This window comes from Neofelis nebulosa, chromosome 8 (genome assembly GCF_028018385.1).
Source record: "Neofelis nebulosa isolate mNeoNeb1 chromosome 8, mNeoNeb1.pri, whole genome shotgun sequence".
NCBI classification, from domain to species: Eukaryota; Metazoa; Chordata; class Mammalia; order Carnivora; family Felidae; genus Neofelis; species Neofelis nebulosa.
Genome location: NC_080789.1, coordinates 6,642,999 through 6,664,413, shown reverse-complemented (window position 1 = coordinate 6,664,413; position 21,415 = coordinate 6,642,999). Strand labels below are relative to the sequence as shown.

At 52.5% G+C, this 21,415-nt stretch overlaps 1 protein-coding gene across 3 annotated transcripts in view; it reads left to right on the top strand.

The window, feature by feature from the left end:
- Positions 1 to 11,727: 11,727 nt before the first annotated feature.
- Positions 11,728 to 21,415, top strand: part of SERHL2 (serine hydrolase like 2) — a 21,305-nt gene continuing 11,617 nt past the window's right edge. For 2 of the 3 annotated variants that reach the window (XR_009265266.1, XM_058741119.1), the window contains exons 1-8: positions 11,728 to 11,820; positions 12,772 to 12,921; positions 13,034 to 13,147; positions 13,526 to 13,567; positions 13,991 to 14,010; positions 14,475 to 14,549; positions 16,011 to 16,120; positions 16,787 to 16,866. Coding sequence is in view for 2 of the 3 variants with exons in the window: in XM_058741119.1 (XP_058597102.1) it covers positions 11,817 to 11,820; positions 12,772 to 12,921; positions 13,034 to 13,147; positions 13,526 to 13,567; positions 13,991 to 14,010; positions 14,475 to 14,549; positions 16,011 to 16,120; positions 16,787 to 16,866 (595 nt within the window). In the remaining variant the exon portion in view is untranslated. The other variant, XM_058741120.1, reaches the window with a different exon arrangement.

The following is a 21,415-nucleotide window of genomic DNA, read 5'->3' as shown; positions in this document are numbered from 1 at the left end:
AACTTGATCTGTCACAGGCGACGCTGGACCCTGCAAGCTGGAGGGTGGTGCCTTGCCTTGGAAGGATTCTGGGTGGCACAGCACAGCACCCACTATGTTCCTTGAGAGCAGCCTGTTGCCTTCTCCTCAGCTCTTTAAACACCTCTTTTGGGGGGCGCCTGGGTGGCTCAGTCAGTGAAGCGTCCAGCTTCGGCTCAGGTCATGATCTCATCATTCATGAGTTCGAGCCTCACGTCGGGCTCTGTGCTGACAGCTCAGAGCCCGGAGCCTGCTTCGGATTCTGTGTCTCCCTCTCTCTCTGCCCCTCCCCTGCTCACGCTCTCTCTCTGTCTCAAAAATAAATTTTAAAACAGTAAAAAAAAAAAAAAAAATTTAAAGTAAACAAAAAAAGAAAAGGAGGATCTCCTGCGTCGAGTAGGAGTTTCTAGGCTGACGTCGTAAGGTCCGCAAGACTTGGGAGAGTGAAACGTTGTGACATTGTCAGAAAAGTCACAACTTTATTCATTCAACAAATATTTACTCAGCATCTGCTAGATACCGGATGCAATTTCAGCCTGGAAATGGCAACTGTGAAGACAGACATTGCATAAACATGAGGGTATATCAGGTGGTAATAAGTTCCACAGAGAGGCACAAAGCCAGGAAGGGAGGAGTGGTCATGGCAGGTGAGGGTGGGGCTTGTTCTTCACACAGGGGTCAGGGAAGTTGTAACTTTTGAGCAAAGACCGGAGGGAGGTCAACGTAATCAGGAAGAGCATGCTCAGTGTGCCCGAGGTAGAGCCTGGAGGCTAATGAGACTGGGAGGCATGGTGTCACCAAGGGGCAGGGCCAGGTCTCCTGGCTTTCTGTGGGATTGGAGGGTGGGCCACACCAGGAGGTGTTGCAGGAGAAGAGACTGGAGAAATATTCTGGGACCCACCTGTGAAGGCCCTTTCATGCCAAGCTGGATAGTCAGTCTGGACTTTGTGATGGGAAAGCCCCGGAGGTTTGTGGGCCGAGGAATGACGTGGCCAGATTATTGTTTTGCAGAAATCCCTCTGCTGGAAAGTAACGGTCCTCAGATTTAGGATTGCAGAGGCCAGTACGATAGCAACAGCAGTGAGAACACCAAAAACTCTTTAAGTGCTAAGCCATACCTCCTATGGCTTATCAATTCCACCCCTTGGTATTTACCCTACAGAAATCCATACGTGGATTCACCAGAAGACATGAAAAGACTGTTCTTAGCAGTAAAATATGGTAACTCCAAATTGGAAACCACTTAGGTTTATCAGCAGTAGAATAAGTACATCGTGTAACATTCATATTGTAACATATCACACAAGACGCACAAATGATTGGCAGAAACTCACCAACATAGTGAAGAATAAAAGAGGCGAGACACAAAAGAATCTCTACTCTGTGACTCCATTTATATGAAATAGAAAAACAGGTAAACCCAATCTATGCTGTCAGATGTCAGGTTGGTGGCAACTCTGGAAGGGAGGATGGTGGCCGGAAACACCAGCGGCCCCATGGGGGCCTTTTCTGGTTCCTTTTCTGGTTCCTGATCCACCTATCGCTTCCTGATGCGCTGAGTTTGTGACCATTCACCAAGCTGTACGCTGAGGAGTGAGAGCACTTCTCTGTATTATGTTCTACTTCAAAAAAAAAAAAAAAGGGGCGCCTGGGTGGCGCAGTCGGTTAAGCGTCCGACTTCAGCCAGGTCACGATCTCGCGGTCCGTGAGTTCGAGCCCTGCATCAGGCTCTGGGCTGATGGCTCGGAGCCTGGAGCCTGTTTCTGATTCCGTGTCTCCCTCTCTCTGCCCCTCCCCCGTTCATGCTCTGTCTCTCTCTGTCCCAAAAATAAATTAAAAAAAAAAAAAAAAAAAACCTTAAATTCCTTTCCATGTAGACCTCCCATAGCTAATTCATTATTGCAAGGGGGGGGGGGGGCTATTTTAACACCAGAAAGGGAAGGTAGTCATAATCTCGGGACATGTGGCCTTTCTTGAAATGTAATCAGTTCACGTTTTGAAAATCTTCCTGCATCGTCTTTATTGGCTGTGCACTGGTGTTTGGGGCTCACGAGGAAAGTATTACATTTAATCATGGGCATGTTACGTTTTAAGTACTTGCTAAATCACACGGGAAAATTTATCTGGGAGGCAGTTGGCAAAATGGGTTTGAGGGAGTCAAACACCAAAACTGAAGAGCTAAAACTGAAAAAGTCTTAGAAGAAGACTTAGAAGAAAAAAAAAATCATGACACTAGATGTGACATTTGCATGGACAGGATGCCAAAAGCCCAGGCAACAAAATTAAAAATAAAATTGAGCTTCCTTAAAATTAAGAACTTTGGGGCATCAAAGGATATTATAAAGAAAGAGAAAAGACAACCTATTGACTACCCACTGCATTAACCTGGGTTTGGTATCCAGAATATTCAACTCCTAAGACTCAACAACAAAACACCAAACAACCCAATTCACAAACGCACAAATTGGGGCGCCTGGGTGGCTCAGTCGGCTAAATATCCGACTTCGGCTCAGGTCATGATCTCATGGTCCAGCCTCGCGTCGGGCTCTGTGCTGACAGCTCAGAGCCTGGAGCCTGCTTCGAATTCTGTGTCTCCCTGTCTCTCTGCCCCTTCCCCACTTGCACTCCGTCTCTCTCTCAAAGATAAGAAATAAACATTAAAACGAATGTTTTTAAATGGACAAAGGACTTGACATTTCTCCAAAGAAGATATACAAGTGGCCCATGAAAGCCCATGAAAAGGTGCTCAACAGCATCAGTCCTTAGGGAAATCCGAGTTAAAACCACGGTGAGAGGGGCGCCCGGGTGGCGCAGTCGGTTGGGCGTCCGACTTCAGCCAGGTCACGATCTCGCGGTCCGTGAGTTCGAGCCCCGCGTCGGGCTCTGGGCCGATGGCTCGGAGCCTGGAGCCTGCTTTGGGTTCTGTGTCTCCCTCTCTCTCTGCCCCTCCCCCGTTCATGCTCTGTCTCTCTCTGTCCCAAAAATAAATAAATGTTGAAAAAAAAAAAAAAAAAAAAAAAAACCACGGTGAGATTCCATTTCCCACGTACTAGGATGGCCATACCAAAAATAGAGGAAATACCAAATATTGTCATAGATGTAGAGAAACTGGACCCGTTGGGCCTTGCTGGTGAAACGTAAAATGGTGTAGCCACTGTGGATAACAGTTTGGCCCTTTCTCAAAAGGTTAAACACGTAACTACCATGTGACCCAGCAATCGCACTCCTAGCTGTACATCCAAAAGAACTAGAAGCAAGAAGTTGAACAGATGAACTTCCACACCCATGTTCACAGCAGCACTATTCACAATAGCCACAGGTGAAAACAACCCAAGTGTCCATCAACAAATGAATGGATAAACAAAATGTGTGTGTGTTTGTGTGTGTGTCTGTGTGTGTGTGTGTACACATATATATACATACATAGATATGTATGTATATACATATACACATACATATACATACATAGATATGTAATATACATATACATACATAGATATCTAAAAATATATACATGTATATTAAAAATCCATAAAAAGGAATGAAATTTTGATACATGCTACAACGCGATTGGACCTTAAAAACATGCTTAGTGAAATAAGCCAGCCACAGAAGGTCAACTATTATATGATTCCACTTATATGAGATACCTGGAATTGGCAAATTCATAGAGACAGAAAGTAGATTCAAGGTTACCAGGGTTTGAGGAAGAAAAGGACTGGGGAGTTGTTAATTAATGGAGAGAGTTTTTGTTGGGGATGATGAAAAAGCTTGGATATAGTGATAATGGTTGTACAGTATTCTAAATGTTTAATGCCACTCACTTGTACATTTAAAATGATAAATGTGCTACATATATTTTAACGGACATACACACGCGTGCGGGCACACACACACACACACACACACACACAGCTGGCAAAAATATGAGGCTGGAACTCGGGGAGGGATCAGCGCTGGGGATGCTCATGTGAGGTTGAACACTGCTCCCTCTGAAGCTAGAGAAATGTCAAAGTTCACCCAGGCAGATCACACAGCAAGAAAGCAAGACCGAGGACGAAACTCCAGCAAATGTTTACTTGTAAGGACTACAGAGGAGCAGGAGGAAGGGAGGGAGCAGAAGAGATCGCAACAGATTTAAAATGACCAGCTGGAGAGGCGAGGGTAGGAAGAGGGGGAGGGGAGTCAGGAGAGGTATCACGGGACCACTAAGGAGAGTCCACAGGTGGTGCGTGATGTCCAGGGCTTCTATGAAGCCAAGTTCATCAAGGAGGAAGTGACTGAAAGAAGACTTGCATGAGGTCCTTGGTCACTTTAGCGTGATTCTCTCCATCTCTCTCTGGCCCTCCCCCCCTCAAAATAAATAAACTTTATTTAAAAATATATGAGGATCAAAGAGAAGAGAACGAACAAATCATGGCTTGAGAGGGCGAGGAAGGTAGGTTTGTTTATTTAAGGTATAGGTACTCTGGGGGCGCCTGGGTGGCTCAGTAGGTTGAGCATCCGACTTCGGCTCGGGTCCTGATCTCATGGTCCGTGAGTTCGAGCCCCGCGTTGGGCTCTGTGCTGACAGCTCGGAGCCTGGAGGCTGCTTCGGATTCTGTGTCTCCCTCTCTCTCTCTGAGCCTCCCCCATTCGTGCTCTGTCTCTCTGTGCCTCAAAAATAAAGAAACGTTAAAAAAAAATAAGATAAAGGTACTCTGAAGTGAAAGGTGAGGTGGCCATGGAAAGAAGGGGAAAATGATGGTACAGAGTCTAAGGAGAGGCAGGAGACCAAGGCATGTCAAGAACCGCAAGGAAGGATCAACACTGGTGAGAAAAAGAATGTCCCTTTCTCTGAGGATGGAAATAGATGCCATTACAGGGGAAGTGGTCATGCTTTCAGAGTCAAAACTAAGGCGTGTGGTCAAAAAAATGCACGTACACTTTCAGAGACAAACTCAACAGTAGTCGCCAATGCTTCCCAAATTTTAACATGCATGCAAATCACTTCAGCATCTTGTTAAAGGGCAGATTCTGATTGAGTGGGTCTGCGAGTCTGCATTTCCAGCAAGCTTCCAGATGAGACAGATACTGTTTATCTGTGTACCACAACCAGAGGAGTAAGCACTGTCCAGTCTGGGAGCAGCTAGCCACATGTGGCTTTTAAGCTTTAAAAGGTGGCAAGTCTAGGGGCACCTGGGTGGATCAGTCAGGTAAGTGTCCGACTCTTGGTTTCAGCTCAGGTCATGATCTCACCGTTCATGAGATCGAGCCTTATATCCAGCTCAGTGCTGACAGCGCATAGCCTGCTTAGGATTCTCTCTCTCTCTCTCTCTCTCTCTCTCTCTCTCTCTCTCTGCCCCTCCTCTGCTCACATGTGCATCTCTCTCTCAAAACAAATAATACATTAAAAAAAAAAAAAAAGAGTGGGCTGCCTAGGTGGCTCAGTGGGTTAAGCATCTGACTTCGGTTCAGGTCACGATCTCACTGTTTGTGGGTTCGAGCCCCACATTGGGCTCTGTGCTGACAGCTCAGAGGCTGGAAGCCTGCTTTGGATTCTGTGTCTCCCTTGCTCTCTGCTCCTCCCCCGCTCGCATTCTGTCTCTCTGTCCCTCTCTCTCAAAAAATAAATAAACATTAAAAAAAATTTTTTTTTGAAAGAGGGAAATTTGAACACAGAGGCAGACATACACGGAGTACAGACAACACGAAGCCCTAGAAAACACTGTGTGTAGATGAAGGCAGAGATTGGAGCGATACATCTACAAGCCAACAAATGCCAAAGATTGCCAACAAACCATCAGAAGCTGGGATAGAGGCATGGCCAGATTCTCCCTCACAGACTTCGGAAAGAACCAACCCTGCCGACATCTTGATCTTGGACATCCACCCTCTAGAACTGCCCGGCGAGAAATTTCTGTCGTTTGAAGTCCCCGGTTGTGGTTCTTTGTTCCAGGCAAACTCATACAGCCCATCACCAAACTTCATCTCCAACCATACCCACTTCTCAGATGATATAAAAAGCAAAAGTAAGGAGGAGGAGACATTCCAAATAGAAAGCCATCCCAGGCCAATGTCTCTGCTGGGGTGAGCATGGGTGCCACAGTGGCCCTAGGACCCCTGGGGAAGATCGTGCAGAAGAACTAGAACGGTTCAGTTGTCTTACTAATGGCCAGTCGGGTTTGGACAAGCCTTTCCTTGACGGAGTGTGGTCCTCTCCACTGCAGGGGCCAGAATGAGCCTTATTAACTTCCCCTGAGCTTTCACACTCACTCCAGACCGTGGCCAGATCCTTGAAGGTACCCAATTACCACATGAGCACAGGAAGTAAAGGCACCTCTTTTCTCCTCCAACCCAATCTTGGAATAAGCCCTAATCCGTTTAAACTGGGATAGAATCAATGGAGTACGGTATAGAGTACAGAGGATGTGACCTCATTTCAAGGTTTTGTTTTGTTTTTTCCGACCCTTCTCTTTCCTCTTCTACCCTTTTCGGTTTAAGTTTTATAGCACGTTTCTTCCAAATACTCTCAGGTGGCTATGTCCCCTGCCCCGTCCTTGAGACCGAGCCCCTGGAAACCACAGCCTGGCCTCATTGCCTCCCCACCTCACCTCCCATTCACTTTTCAATTCTCCATGCCAGCATTCTGACGCCATCTTGCCACTGAAATGGGTGACCTTTTAACCTCGTGCTCGCATTGACGTGGCTCCATCTTCCATTTTTGTTGTTCTCTCTACGGCTCTCGACGCTGTTGACCACTCCCTTCTCGACAGGTTCTCCTCTTTTTGGTTTCCCACGGACCATGCACGGCTGCTTCTCTTGCCACGGGTCTGCCCACGCTGCCTAAATTTCCCTTTGTCTGTCCAGGAAATCCCAAGGCTCCCCAGGATCTCCGGGACCTTTTCCCTTCTCGCGTGACACACCCTCCCAGCAGACTCCGTTCAACTCCCTGGCGTCATTTGCCGCCTGGACGCCCACAGTTCCAATTCTATATCTCCGTCCTTAAGAGCACTAAACATTGTCTTTTTATTACATGTCATATATAGAAGAGTGTAGAAGACACCTACGACATTATAAAGACTTGCAAAAATAATAAGGCAGACACCCAAATAACCACCACATGGGTTAAGATGAAATACCCATCATCTTAGAAGGAGTCTGTGTGTCTCTTCCTGATCACGTTCCCAAGAGTAAGAATTAATAGGTTCCAGGGATTAGGACGTGCACATCTTTTGGAAGCTTTTTCGTACCTACTGCGATGTATTTTTAGCTTTGTCCTGTTTCTGAACCTCTTTTTTTTTTTTTTTTTTTTAAGATTCAATTGATTCATTTTTTTTTTAAGTAAACTATCCACCCGACGTGGGGCTCAAATTTACGACCGCGATCAAGAGTCTCGTGCTCTACTGACCCGATCTTGTTATAAAGTGCTTTGCCCTGTCATTCTCTTTCGCTTCTTTCGCTCAACATTATCTTTGTAACAGCATCTATGCTGGCGTGTAGAGCATTCCTTCTTTTGTCATTGTTGTATTCAAGTCCATCAAATCCATATACTACAATCTGCTTAGCCATGTCTTCGTTGACGGCACTCGGATCCTTTCAGCTCTTGGCTTTCGCAAGCAATACTACGTGCACTGGTTTCTTCAGGTTCTACACCTACGCGTGGAACCGCTGGGTCACGGCGTATCAACCTTCAACTTAAACAGCTGAAGCCAAACTGTTTCTCAGGGGGCCTCAAGTTAGACGTCCCACCAGCGGTTTCAACCGCTCTGTACCTTGCCCAGTGCTTGACGCCGTCAGACTTTTTCTCTTTCGCCCATCTGGCAGGTACATAAAGGTATCAGCCAGTGTCTAAGTAAGTGAGCAGAGGCTTTTCAACAGGAAGAATTTAACAGCGGAAATGAAATAAGGGCTCAGGGCGACGTTGGCACGGAAGGGAGAGCACACTAAGAAAGACTGCAGGACTCGTAATCGCAGGAAGTCAACACAGTTCCTGGGGCTACAGCAACAAAAGGGAGGAAGACTGATATATCCTCTGACACAAGCTGCTGGGAGCTAGGAGAAACGCGCTCAGGAGTCTCTGGGAACACAGAAGGGGGCTCCCCAGAGCACCTCTTTGTAGCCTGCGGCTCAATGAATTTTACCTTTAGCTTCCTAGCCATTTCTTCTGTTGTCCTCATCTTGAGGGCATACACCAGTACCCGCCAGTCACCCAGGGTCAGAATCCTGGCAGTCACCCTCCTCTTCCAGACTCCCCCTTCCTCTTCAGTGCCTCTTCTCATTCCTGTCACATAACCCTGCCCGACACCAGACATGCTTCTCAATTCTGGCTCCCAGCACGTGATCTTATGCAAACTGCCTGCTCAGGAAATGTTTCTTTAATGAATCTGAAAACAAACATAACGGTGTGGGGACAAGAGGAACCCTAAGATCCCCCTCGAGTGGCAGGGTACCTGGCTGGCTCAGTCAGTTCAGCATGCAATTGTTGACCTCAGGGTGGTAAGTTCAAGCCCCACACTGGGTGTAGAGATTACTTAAAAATAAAATCTTAAAAAAAAAAAAAAAGGGAGGGAGAGAGAAAGTGGCTTCCCTTTCTAACCGAAGGCAACAGGAGGACAGGGTGGCTGGGCTGACAGCGTGGCTGTACCAGCTCCTGAACTCCTGAAATGTGCTCATACCTGATGGTACAGGGTCTCTCCACGCTCCTCCCAGGGACTCCCTGCGGACCTCCCTGGCCACAAGGGGCTAGAACCCTCTAGTCTGGTAGGTGGTTGCACGTTTTTTTGTTGTGTTTTGTTGTTGTTGTTGTTGTTGTTGTTGTTTTGATGCTTATTTATTTCTTTTGAGAGAGACAGAGCGAGCCAGCAGGGGAGGTATGGAGAGACAGAGAACCCCAAGCAGGCTCCACGCTGTCAGCACAGAGCCCCACATGGGGCTCAAACCCACCAACTGTGAGACCACGACCCAAGCCGAAATCAACAGTTGGATGCTTAAGTGACTGAGCTGCCCGGGCACCCCACATTTTGACTATCACTCCAGAAGGGTGAGTTTGCAGGGGGAGAGGGTTTCACTGAGTCAAGATCTGTTGGTTTGAGTGAACCCTATTTTGTGACTTTTTAAAAAAAATTTTTTAAATGTTTTTATTAATTTATTTTTGAGACAGAGAGACAAAGCATGAGCAGGGGAGGGACAGAGAGAGAGGGAGACACAGAATCCGAAGCAGGCTCCAGGCTCTGAGCTGACAGCACAGAGCCCGACGCGGGGCTTGAACCCACAAGTGGTGAGATCATGACCTGAGCTGAAGTCGGACGCTCAACCGACTGAGCCACCCAGGCGCCCCTCTATTTTGTGACTTTTAAGCCCTAAATGAAATCAACTGAAAACCCACTGTCTCTGGACCAAAGAAGAGAAAAAGGAGAAGCTGTGGGTATTCTCAGGACGGGCTATTTGCTTTGCTTTGTTTGTTTGTTTGTTTGTTTGTTTGTTTAAAAGAGATATAGAGTCATCTCTCTCCCCTATCAGTCCCTTTAGGGCTCTAAGGAAACAGGTCAGGGAAGGGCATGAAGGGAAGGGGCGGAGGGAACAGCTGACCTTGCAAAGGACACTTCAGCCACCGTGCCTGGTGAGGCCTACTGGCACAGGGCGGGCTGGCAGGCCAGCAGTCAGTTTAGCCTGCGGACAGTGGAGCTTGGAGAGCTCTTATGACTACAGGCAGGGGGCGTCAAAGCCTGAGTTACCGGCTCCAGGACTGCGCGCCAGGACTTCTTGCCGGCAAAGAGTTTTTTTTTTTTTAATTTTTTTTTTTTTAACGTTTATTTATTTTTGAGACAGAGAGAGACAGAGCATGAACGGGGGAGGGGCAGAGAGAGAGGGAGACACGGAATCGGAAGCAGGCTCCAGGCTCCGAGCCATCAGCCCAGAGCCCGACGCGGGGCTCGAACTCACAGACCGTGAGATCATGACCTGAGCTGAAGTCGGATGCTTAACCGACTGAGCCACCCAGGCGCCCCCCGGCAAAGAGTTTTTAACAGCTCCCGACTGCCAAGCTTCCCTGGAGTATGGCGCTCACTGTGAACCCACTCGCACCAGGACCAGGCACACCACAATGACCCGGCATTTCTGCCCATCCCCGCTGGCAGGCATTGAAGCCCCCTCTGCACCCTCGGGCTGCTGAGATGCCCAGCTCACCAGCCCCTCCGCCATGGTAGGCTGGGCCACCACCCGGTCACCGTTGCAGTGCTCTGGTCGCACCCAGTCCCCTAACTCCCCAGCAGCATTCCTGAATCTGTGCCCCAACAAAAGAGGGTCTGCTCCGTCCTGAAGCCTCAGGAGTGCACTGCGCTCACTGGCTCCCTAGCGCCCAGCGTGCAGGGCATTTGCCTGGAGCCCAGTCCAGTCTAGCGGTGGGGCGGGGGACAAGGGGGACTGTCCGGAGGCTGAGTCAATGCAGGTCACCCTTTGTCAGGGCCCCTGTGACCAGGTGTACATTTGTGTAGAATAGCGACTTCTCTGTGCGATTCCCTGAGGAAGCAAGACCAGAGCTGCCACGGTGCTGTTGGTGGGGGAGGGCGGTCGGTGGCAGTAGTCATTGTTTCTGTCACCCCACGATCTCGGACCCACAGCATAACGTGTCAAGGAAGCCAAAGCACTTCCGGAACTGAGGCACCACTGTGCATGTACCAATTATAGAAATGGACTCATCACTCCTAGCTCCAAGCCCCTCCCCCAGACTCCCACCATTCGGTAAGGTGCAAATTCCTCAGGGCCGCACTGAGCCCCAGTGCCCCCCTTCCCCACATTTTCCAGCCACCAACAACATTCCCTGCTTTGTGGCACACCCCCGCCTGCCCCCCTTCAGGGCCTGGATCTCCTATCATTTCCCGGGGAGAATTCACTCTCCAGCCCCCATCTGCTGGATTATAGTTGACCATTTAGGGACTCTGCTGGACTGTGACCTCTGAGGGGTCAGACCTTCCAATTAGCAAACGGTGGTGGATGTTCAGGAGGCACTTTCCCTTATTTGTCGGAGACGTGCCTCTGACTCAGAGGATGGACTTCAGTGACTTTATTACAGCATTTAGTACCCCAAACATCCCCTTCATGCGTTAGGGATCTCAATCCTTCCCAAGCTCAATGTTACTGTCCTTCCAAACCCGGGGAGGTTCTCCATGTCCCCAATTTACATATTCATCCATTTGTGCAACAAATATTAAGGCTGGTTCGTGCCAGGCACTACTGGTGACCCCAGGACACAGTGAGAACATGCTGGAGGCAGCCTTGCCTTCCAGGCAAACATTTAACCACTAAAGAATCACGCCACCTTTAGTCCTACGGAGCGAGCCAGGGAGGACCCACCTGGCAGCCCCGCTCGCTCGCTGTGACTGCTCCCTGGGCCTCCGCCCGCTCCTGGTCCCGCACGGAAGCGAGGCCAGCCGTGGTGACTGCCCAGGGTCAGGGTCCGGCACCCACGTGTCAAGCAGAGACTTCACTCTCCTCGACATCATCCCGGGTGTAGCCCAAAAATTTGGAGGAGGTTTGGCCACCTCCCCAGGCCTCCCTAGCCGCTCTGCTCACAGCCTCTGCCCGGTGGGTGAGTCTCCGGGCTCTCAGGGCCCCCGGAAGGAGCCAGGCGGATCACGAGCCCTGGCAGGCGGCGCCAGCAGGGCCCTTGCGGGCGGTCGGGGGCGGGGCCTGGGCAGAGGGGCGGGGCCGGGCCGGGGCCGGCCCGCGGGGGCGGGGTCTGAAGCTCAGCGGTTCTGACTACCGCTGGCGACCTCGTAGCGGAGTGGCGGCCCCGTGCGTCCCGCAGGACGACTGTAATGGGTGAAGACGCCGCGCCCCGGGCCCCTTATTTCGGAGTGGGATGGGGGAGGCCACGCGTGCCCTTCCACCTGCCCCAGCTACTGACGACTGACCACGCCGCGTTCCCCGGTGTCGCGACTCCACCATTGGCACCCTCGACCCCGGAGCGGAAGTGGGAGCAGGCCGGACCGACCCGCGGGAGCCGGGTGTGGGGGGCGGGGGGGGACAGGGCTACACGTGGCCTCTCAGGGGTCTGAGAGCCCAAGAAATAAGCGCGGGGGCGCGGGGAGTTCACGGGTCTCCAGCCCGGCGGGTGGGGCTAGCGGGGTGAAAAGGTCAGCGCCAGGCGGTGGAGAAGGCAGCCCGGCCCAGAGCAGAACAGAGACAGCGTGGGGCTGGGTGGTCGGGACTGGGGTCCTGGGGCTGTGCCGCCTGCGCCAGATCCTGGCCCTGCTTCAGTCTCCGTGGTGACCTTGGGCATGAATCGCACCTCCCCGTGCCTCGGTTTACCGGTTTGCGAAGGGAAGGTGATCATGATCAGATTTACTGTGAGGAAGCGAGGAGAGGGGCCATCCCATCTGCCCTTCTGAAAGTTTAGAGTATGTTGTTGGTACTCTGTCGACGCCAGCTTTACAGAAAAGAAACCTGGGGCTCAGGAGGTTTTTTTTAGTAACTGGCCTACGGTGCCACAGCCAGTAGGTGGCAGAGCCAGGGTCTAGCCGATTTCCCCAGCCAGTTCCGTAAAGTTCTGTCGGTTTTCCTCATTCAGGGGACCCAGTTTACCTTTCCTTCCTCTGGGTATGCCCCAACCCACCTCACGCTCTCTCCTGGTACGCCCCAGAGGGCAGTGTGGGAATCCGAGCCTCCCTGGGCCGTGCTGGGAGTGCTGCGGGTCCCGACACGTTGGGACACTGACGAGGGGCTCAGAAAGTGCCGGCTTCACGGATGAGTGGGTGGGTGGCTGTCTTCTAGGTCTGACATCAGAGATCAAGCTGGCTGTGCCCTGGGGACACATCGCTGCCAAACTCTGGGGCTCCCGGCAGGGCCCCCCGGTTCTTTGCCTGCACGGCTGGCTGGACAATGCCAACTCCTTTGACAGACTCATCCCTCTTCTCCCAAAAGGTAGGGCTGAAGGGAAGCCGAGGGGCAGCAGGGCATAGACTGCAGGAGAGTGAGAGGTGGGGGGAGACGTCTGAACTAGGTGCCTTCTCCTAACCCCTGTCTCTCGTCTCAGACTTTCATTACGTTGCCATGGATTTTGGGGGACATGGGCTGTCATCGCATTACAGCCCAGGTCTCCCGTATTACCAGCAAAACTTTGTGATTGAGGTCCAGAGAGTTGTAGCAGGTAAATAAGAGGCCGAGTGTGTGTGTGTGTGTGTGTGTGTGTGTGTGTGTGTAGGGGTGCACTGGGGACATCCCCTGTCCCCTCTGGAGTGGGGTGTGGTAACCAGGTAGCGATCCCGGCCTGGGAGTGACCTGGGGTCTGGCCCTAGTCCTGCCACGAATTCATGGGTGACTCTGGGAGAGCTGGAGAGGGCTAGCCAAAGAAGAGCTCTATTCCTCCTGTGGGTTCCGCTCCCGCAGGGAAGCTGGGGTCCCTCTGAGCTAGTTTCCTGAGTGGGGCACCCCAGATGCTGGGGAAGGACGTCGTGACCTCAGGGACTGCAGGACAGAGGTTTGCGGGAGGCTGGGCCCATCCAAAGCTGGCTCCGTATGTTTTCAGCTTTGAAATGGAATCGTTTTTCCATCATGGGCCACAGTTTTGGTGAGTATACGTTACACTTGGGCGGGCGGGGGGCTGACTGGGCTGGGGGGCTGCGAGGGAGGGAGAAAATCGGTACACCAGTACCCTGCACTTCTGGGCGCTGCAAGGAGAGGGGAAGGGGTGTGCGGCACTATGGGCGCTCTGCCCTTTGGCCTGAGGCAACTCCCCCAAGGGACATACGGCCCCAGAGGTGGCTGTCTTCCAACGTGACAAGAGAAATGTGGCCTTTTGAGTGGTTAGGTCTGACGAAGGGGCCATATGGCCCCAGGGAGGGAACCCCAAGTTTGACAGTGAATTAAGAGCCCCAAGGGGAGAGAGGAGCCAGGCCCCTAGCCTGGGGTGGGGCAGCCCTTGGGAGGAAGTTTTCGTAGGACTTCAAGAGCTGGGAGAATACCAGCCCACTCTTCTTTTGCCCCCCCCCAGGTGGTATTGTGGGCGGAATGGTGAGTAGATGGCTTTGCAGTGACCACCTCTGGCCACCTTGGGCGCTCTGACAGGTGGCGGGGGGCGGGAAGGGGGTGGTGGTTGCGGGGGAGAGCGGGAGAAAGAAGGGGAAGGCGCCAGGAAAGGAAGTGTGTCCTCCTATCACAAATTTGAAGCCAGCATTTTATGACCCAGTGTCAGTTTGCTCTGTCACTGGCAGTAATCATTATTGTGGGGAGGTTGCTGAAACTGGAGATTCCTGATGGAGTTCAGAGTTTCCACATTCTTCATCCCCAGGGAGCCCTGGAATCTAGCCACAGCAGGAGGTGGACCTTGGTCTGAGTGTGGACCTTGGGGGGAGAGGAGAGGAGGCTACCCTGAAGGGAACAAAGACACTGGAAATACCAGTGTCCCCAGGGAAAAGCTGGAGTCTCATTGCCTTCTTCCTCTCCTACTCATTGTTTCCTTTTTGGGTCCCATCAAGTATTCCTGTACCTTCCCCGAGATGGTGGATAAACTTATCTTGCTGGACGCGTTGCCATGTGCCCTGGACTATAAAGTAAGAATAAAGGCTTTCATGCGTACCGTCATGGGGGAGACCCAGGCCCCCCGGTAGTGTCCTCAGCCCTGTCTCTTTGGTGGGTACCAGGGAGATGGGAGAAGGTGGCAGAGGGTAGACAAGGGGGGATCAGAGAGGATCCCCACAGAGGACAGGGTTGTGCAGCCTATACCCCAAGGAGTGGGCAGAGAAAGGGGTTGCAGGGGTCTTTGTGATCCTTGGAAACCCTGTATGTGGCATGGCTACAGAATGCCAGCTCAGTCATGAAGTGGCAGGGGACAGAGAGGGTAGGAACGGTGGATTGAGGAAGCTCTGGGGGCACACAGCTTGGCGAGGCCACCCGCATTCATGCTCAGTTGCATGCTTTTGCGCTGTGCACACACTGGACAACCGCGCACAGCAGCCCTGAGTGCAGACCAATGGGAAAGTGCCGCTGCCACCAGTGACAACAAACAGTGCCGTCCCTGCATCTGAGTCCTGGCTCTGCCATTGACCTGCTGGGTGACCCTGAGCAAGCGACTTGGCCTATCCGGACCAAAATGAGATGGTTGGGCTAGATGACCTCAGAGGTGTCTGCCCCCTCTCTCACATTCGGTCATCCTGCTTCCCGAGGCCTCAGCCCCTCGGTGATGACACAGCTTTGTCACCAACTCCAGTTTCTTATCTGTAAAATGGCCACAGATGCCAAAAGGGCATGAGCCACGCTGTCTTTATTACCACATGCCCAATCCCAGCATACAGTAAGCGCTCAGTAAGTGCTGGTTTCATGAGTAGATGGCCTGTGGGTTAACGTGAGGATCCAGTGAGACTTGGGCTGCTCTTCCTTCTTTATCTGAGTCACCGAACAACGTGCCCCAGGATCTTCCTCCCGGGGGTCTGGGTATCTGGTCCTCTTTGTCCTGCATTCTCAGGGGGTTGGATGGGAGCGTCACTTCCCACTGCTGCTCACGGAGCCGACCGTGGGCAGGGCTGGGATGCTCTCAGAGGGAGCTGGGTTGGGAATGGGTACACTCGAAGGGGGGGGCTGGAAGCCCCAAGTGCTCCGCTCGGCAGTCTCCTCTCCACCATTTGGAGTGAGAGCATTAATTAAACCAGATGACCTTGCCGACCCTGGGTGGTGCTTGACTTCCGGGCCTACCGCTGCACCTTTGCAAAGCTCTGGCAGTTGACGGAGGTTTCCTTTCCCTTCCATCCTCCTCCAACCTGATCCCTGCGGCTGTCTGACCCCGGGGTGGGGGGGGGGGGGGGGAGGGGGGCGATGGGCTGGCCTGGCTGTGACCGAGGCAGACAACTTGCCCTGATCACAGGACTAACTAGCAGGGGCTGATCCTGTGCCCCGCCCCCTCACTGGGTCAGAAGGACTCCCGACTAAAGGGGGTGCATGGGGGGCGGGGGAGGAGCTGGCCCCTTTTGTCTGCGGCCCGGAGTCCTGCCCACCCAGCAGAACCTGCAACCCCCCAGGAATCGGAGAACTTGCTGACCTATAAGCGGAGATTGATAGAACACATGCTACAAACAGAGGCCTCCCAGAAGCCCCAGCGAGTGCTCAGCCCGGAGGAGATGTTGCAGGGGTGAGTGCAATCCGGGGAGACGGGGCTGTGGCGGAGCCGGAGGAGCTGTGGGATACCAAGGGAGGACATCTCTGGGGCACAGAGGGGGCATCTGTCTCCTCGCAGATGCACAGCAAGCCTGTTTCTCTCTGTGCTCCCCCTGGGCACCAGGCTGCCTGGCACTCTTCAGACACCCCAGCCGGGACTTGATCTGCCTCCTAATCCTCCCCGCTCCATAGCCACGCCCTTCATGTACCAGGACCCCTCTCCCCACGTCCTCTGCCCCGCTTCTTCGCCCTGTAATTCCTCCCTGGTCCTCTCCGCAGGCACCTTGCTAACTTCCCCACTCCTCCTTCCGGCCTCGGCTGGCTGCCTCTTCCGCTGGGACTCTGACTCCCCCAGGTCCAGTTGCCCTGTAGGCAACTGAAGACCTGTGGTGGTGGCCGCTGGCGGGTTGCCTCTGTCCCTCCGGCACCTGGAAGTGTCGCTGGTAGTCAGGGATCTATAAATATTTGTGGTCTAAAGGGGTGAAAATACGCACACCTACGCACACTCACCTACGCACCCTGCTGATGCGAACGTCCCCACCGACACATGCCCGTGTCCTCCGTGGGGCGGCGGCCCTCCTCTCCTTTCCATCTGACCTCCCCTGCCCCAAGACGTTGAGCGTCCCTCTGTCTTCCCCAGGTTCCTGAAGAACAACAGTCACGTGGGTGAGGAATGTGCACGGCTTCTCCTGCAGAGAGGAACCACCCAGGCGGCCACAGGTAGGGACTGTCACCCTCCGAGACCGTCGCTTACTGGCACTGTTCTTACTGAGGAGCGACAGCTAAGCTCCAGGGCTGCTTACTGTGGACCTGGCATCACACGCTAAGTGCTCAGCAAACAGTATCTCACGGAACCCCCCTGCTGCCCTGTACTCACCCCCTCCAGAGCCGGAGAAACTGAGGCTCGGAAAGACCAAGTGACTCACGCCAGCTCAGGCAGCTGAGAGCCGTCAGGTGTCTTTGGACTGAACGTTGGGGAATGTTCCAGCCATGCTGTGCTGGCCCGTGTGGCGGGTGCTGGTGTCCGAGGCTAGGGTTTGAGGCAGCGTGACTCAAAAGAGGTTTTTCAAAACGGACAAGCGGACGGGGTGCCTGGCAGGCTCAGTCAGTAGAGCACGTGACGTGGCTCTTGATCTCAGGGTCGCGAGTGCCGCCCCACGGGGTGCCTGGCAGGCTCAGTCAGTAGAGCACGTGACGTGGCTCTTGATCTCAGGGTCGCGAGTGCCACCCCACGTTGGGCATGGAAAAAAAAGAAGGCGCGCCGTGGGGGGCTCAGTCGGTTAAGCGGCCGACTTCGGCGCAGGTCACGATCTCGCGGTCCATGGGTTCGAGCCCCGCGTGGGGCTCTGTGCTGTCAGCTCAGAGCCTGGAGCCTGCTTCGGATTCCGGGTCTCCCTCTCTCTCTGCCCCTCCCCTGCTCTCACTCTGTCTGTCTCTCTCTCAAAAATAAATAAACATAAAGGGGCGCCTGGGTGGCTCAGTCGACTAAGCGTCCGACTTCAGCTCAGGTCACCATCTCGCAGTTCGTGGGTTCGAGCCCCGCGTCGGTCTCTGTGCTGACAGCTCAGAGCCTGGAGCCTATTTCGGACTCTGTGTCTCCCTCTCTCTCTGACCCACCCCATTCATGCTCTATCTCTCTCTGTCTCAAAAATAAATAAACGTTTAAAAAAATAAAACATAAAATAAACATTAAAAAAATAAATAAATAAAAATAAAATAAAGACCCCGATTTCCAACTATCCCCCTTTTACTAAAACAAATCTAATTGTAAGACAGCCTTAGAGTTTATGGGTCTATGAATTAGTCATTTCCAATTAGAATACGGCCAGGTTTGTGCCAAGTTACCAGAACCTGCAACAACAAACCGAATGAAGCCCAGGGTGCTTCTGTTAGCACTGGTCTTCCCCCAAAAGTTGGAGGCTTCCCTGATCGACCCAAACAGCTCCCTGGTTTCCGGTTTCTTAGTCTTAGGGCCGGTCTCCTCTACTTGTGCGCGCATAAGAAACCAAGTCAGACGTATCAAGAGAATGCCATGTGGCCGTCTGAGACTCCGGTTTTCCTTAAATTTCCCCATTTAAGTAAGAAGCACTTACAAGTACAGACTCACGTGTACCACGCAGTGACTTCCTGGAGTGGCCCGTGGGGGGTTGTTAGTTTTTCGCGGGACCGTTCCCTCCTTTGAAGCGCGGTTCCCTGTGCCTTTTAGTTTCAGTTTTATTTTTAGAGTAAGGCTGAAATAAGATCTAAGGATATTAAGTGAGGCGGATCCAGGGGATGCTGCTTATGAGTGTCGCTTCCAAAGGGCCCTGAGACACTCTCTCACGTGTCTGGGTTTCTCCCAGAGGGGTCTCAGACCACCGGGGGAGCTCGGAGCACCGGACGGTCGATCCTTACGTGTGCATCCCTGGCCAAGCCAATCACTAGTTACCTTATGAGATGGAAGTGGCTGTGGGACCGCCACACGGCTGGAGGAATAGCCTCAGACGCTTCCGCTAGGCCGGAAGGAGCAAGTGTCCCTTCTCTTCGGAGCTGAGTGATTCAGTCTCTCCTAATTCTAGCCAGAAAACTGACTCAAGCCTCACATTAATAACATCCATTAGTATAAGGCCAACTTCAAACAGTCTGTCCACTCCACCCTCTAGGTTACAGATCACCTTTAACAGCTCGAATAAAAGTCAGGACCGTCAACTCAAATTGAGGAGGTCCGGGTATCAGGAGAGCTCACCAGAGACACCTGTGAGGTGCTGAGAAGTCAGGGGCGGGGACGAGGGGCCCGTGTGGGCACCCAGCACCGAGTCCTGAGGACCCCCCGGGTGCACTCAGGCGAGCTGCTCTGATATCCTGCCGACCACGCCGAGACCTGTTAACACAACACGAATAAACAGGTATTTTCTCTCAGGGCATTTGCTCTTGAGGCACCTGCCCAGTGTGTGCTCGGGGCAGAAATAGAGATCATGCCTGGGAGTTCAGTGAAGCCATGCTGACCGCAGTCAGAGCTCTAAGCGTAGCTTCCCTGGGAGCCTAGGGGCAGGGCCCACAGCCATTCAAAGTCCAACATTTCCTTTATCATGGTTTTCTTTTTAACAAGAGGGAGGCTCTGGCACAGTTTTCACTGAAGGGTGGGGAGGTGGGGAGGAACCGCCTGAACTTGGCACTGGCTGCAGGGTGGGCCCCTGCTCAGGCTGGGGTCAGGGTGGCAACGGCAGGTGCTACTTGGCCAGCTCTTTGCTTTCTTGCCGCGGTTCGTTGAAGGTTTTTTGTTTTGTTTTGGTTTGGTTTTTTTAACGTTTATTTATTTTTGAGACAGAGAGAGACAGAGCATGAACGGGGGAGGGTCAGAGAGAGGGAGACACAGAATCTGAAACAGGCTCCAGGCTCTGAGCTGTCAGCACAGTGCCCGACGCGGGGCTTGAACTCACGGACCGCGAGATCATGACCCGAGCTGAAGTCGGCCGCTTAACCGACTGAGCCACCCAGGCGCCCCTGGTTGAAGGTTTTAAGGAGTCACCGGTACCTGGTTCCGCTGGGGATGCCTGAAAACTACACATTTCTTTGGGAAAATGCCAGGAGTGTTTCAAGGTGGGATTCCCCCACTGGGTGCAGAGAGGGGACCATCTGGTGGCTGGCCTGCTGGGCATCTTCCTCTTATTCCTGGGGGTTCTTAGCCCAAGGGGTGAATATTCCCATTTTGCAGAAAGAGGGAGGGCTGGTTTCTAGAAAACAGATGCAGAAGATAACTGTCTACTCCGTGATGGTTTTCCTTCCTTTCCAAGCATATCGCGTTAAGGAGCGCCCGCCCTGGGAGAGCACGGGAAGGCAGGGGGTGGGCTGGAGCAGTCACCTGGTGAAGGTCCTTCTGGACAGCATGTGGGCTCAGGGGCAGGAGAAAGGAGGGCGGCCGGGAGGTGGGAGGTTGGAGGAGGACAGAGGGGAAGACCTCGTGGGCACGCTGAGCAACAGGTGGTGAAGGTGAAGGTGCCCAAGGTGGTGGGTGGGGACCCACTGAAAGGTGGTAGCCGCGCCCCCTGCCGCCACCACCCCGAGCGAGACTCTGCAGAGTCCAGTTCTAGAACAATCTGGAAGGTGGCAGGGGAGGCCAAGTGGGGCTGGAGTCGGGAGCTGGGTCTGGAGATGAGAGGGGAACCGAAGCAGGGGCCCTGGGCACGGAAAACGACTTTGTCTCTGTGAGGGAGAACCGTTTCTGTCCTGCGGAGCCGACACTGAGTGTGTGGGTGTTTCCCGCAGTGACCGACTCTTCCAGCTGGACGTCCTGTGACTCACTTATCTCAGTTCTGACACGATCCACCCACAGGTTAAGGGCTCAGTCCCACGAGGCTGCCCTCACTGTGGATGCCAGTTATAAGTCCAGGCTCCTACCTGTGCTTCTGACTCACTGGCTATAAATCTGGGGTTCCCTGGGAACGCAAGCTGGTGCAGCCACTCTGGAAAACAGTATGGGGCTTCCTCAAAAAACTAAAAACGGAACTACCTTACGACCCAGCGATGGCACTACTAGGCATTTATCCACGGGATACAGGTGTGCTGTTTCGAAGGGACACACACACCCCAATGGTTATAGCGGCACTATCCACAATAGCCCAAGTAAGGAAAGAGCCCAAATGGCCATCGATGGATGAATGGAGAAAGAAGATGTGATGTATACACACACACACACACACGCACGCACGCACGCACACACACACACACAATGGAGTATTACTCGGCTATCAAAAAGAATGAGATCTTGCCATTTGCAACTACGTGAATGGAACTGGAAGGTATTCTGCTAAGCGAAATTAGTCAGTCAGAGAAAGACAAAAATCATATGACTTCACTCACATGAGGACTTTAAGAGACAAAACAGATGAACGTAAGGGAAGGGAAACAAAACTAATATAAAAACAGGGAGGGGGACAAAACGTAAGAGACTCATACATATGGAAAACAAACTGAGGGCTACTGGAGGGGTTGTGGGAGGGGAGGTGCTAAATGGGGAAGGAGCACTAAGGAATCTACTCCTGAAATCATTGTTGCACTAGATGCTAACTAATTTGGATGTAAATTAAAAAAAAAATTTTTTTTTAAACAAACAAAAAAATCTGGGGTTCCTTCCACCCACTCCTCAGTTTCAGAGGCTTACAGAACTTGGGAAACCCGTTTACTCCCTAGGATACGGTTCATTATAAAGGATACACCTGAGGAACAGCCAGACGGGAGAGATCCAGAAGGCAGGGTGTGAGGGAGGGGTGCGGAGCGTCCACGCGTCCCC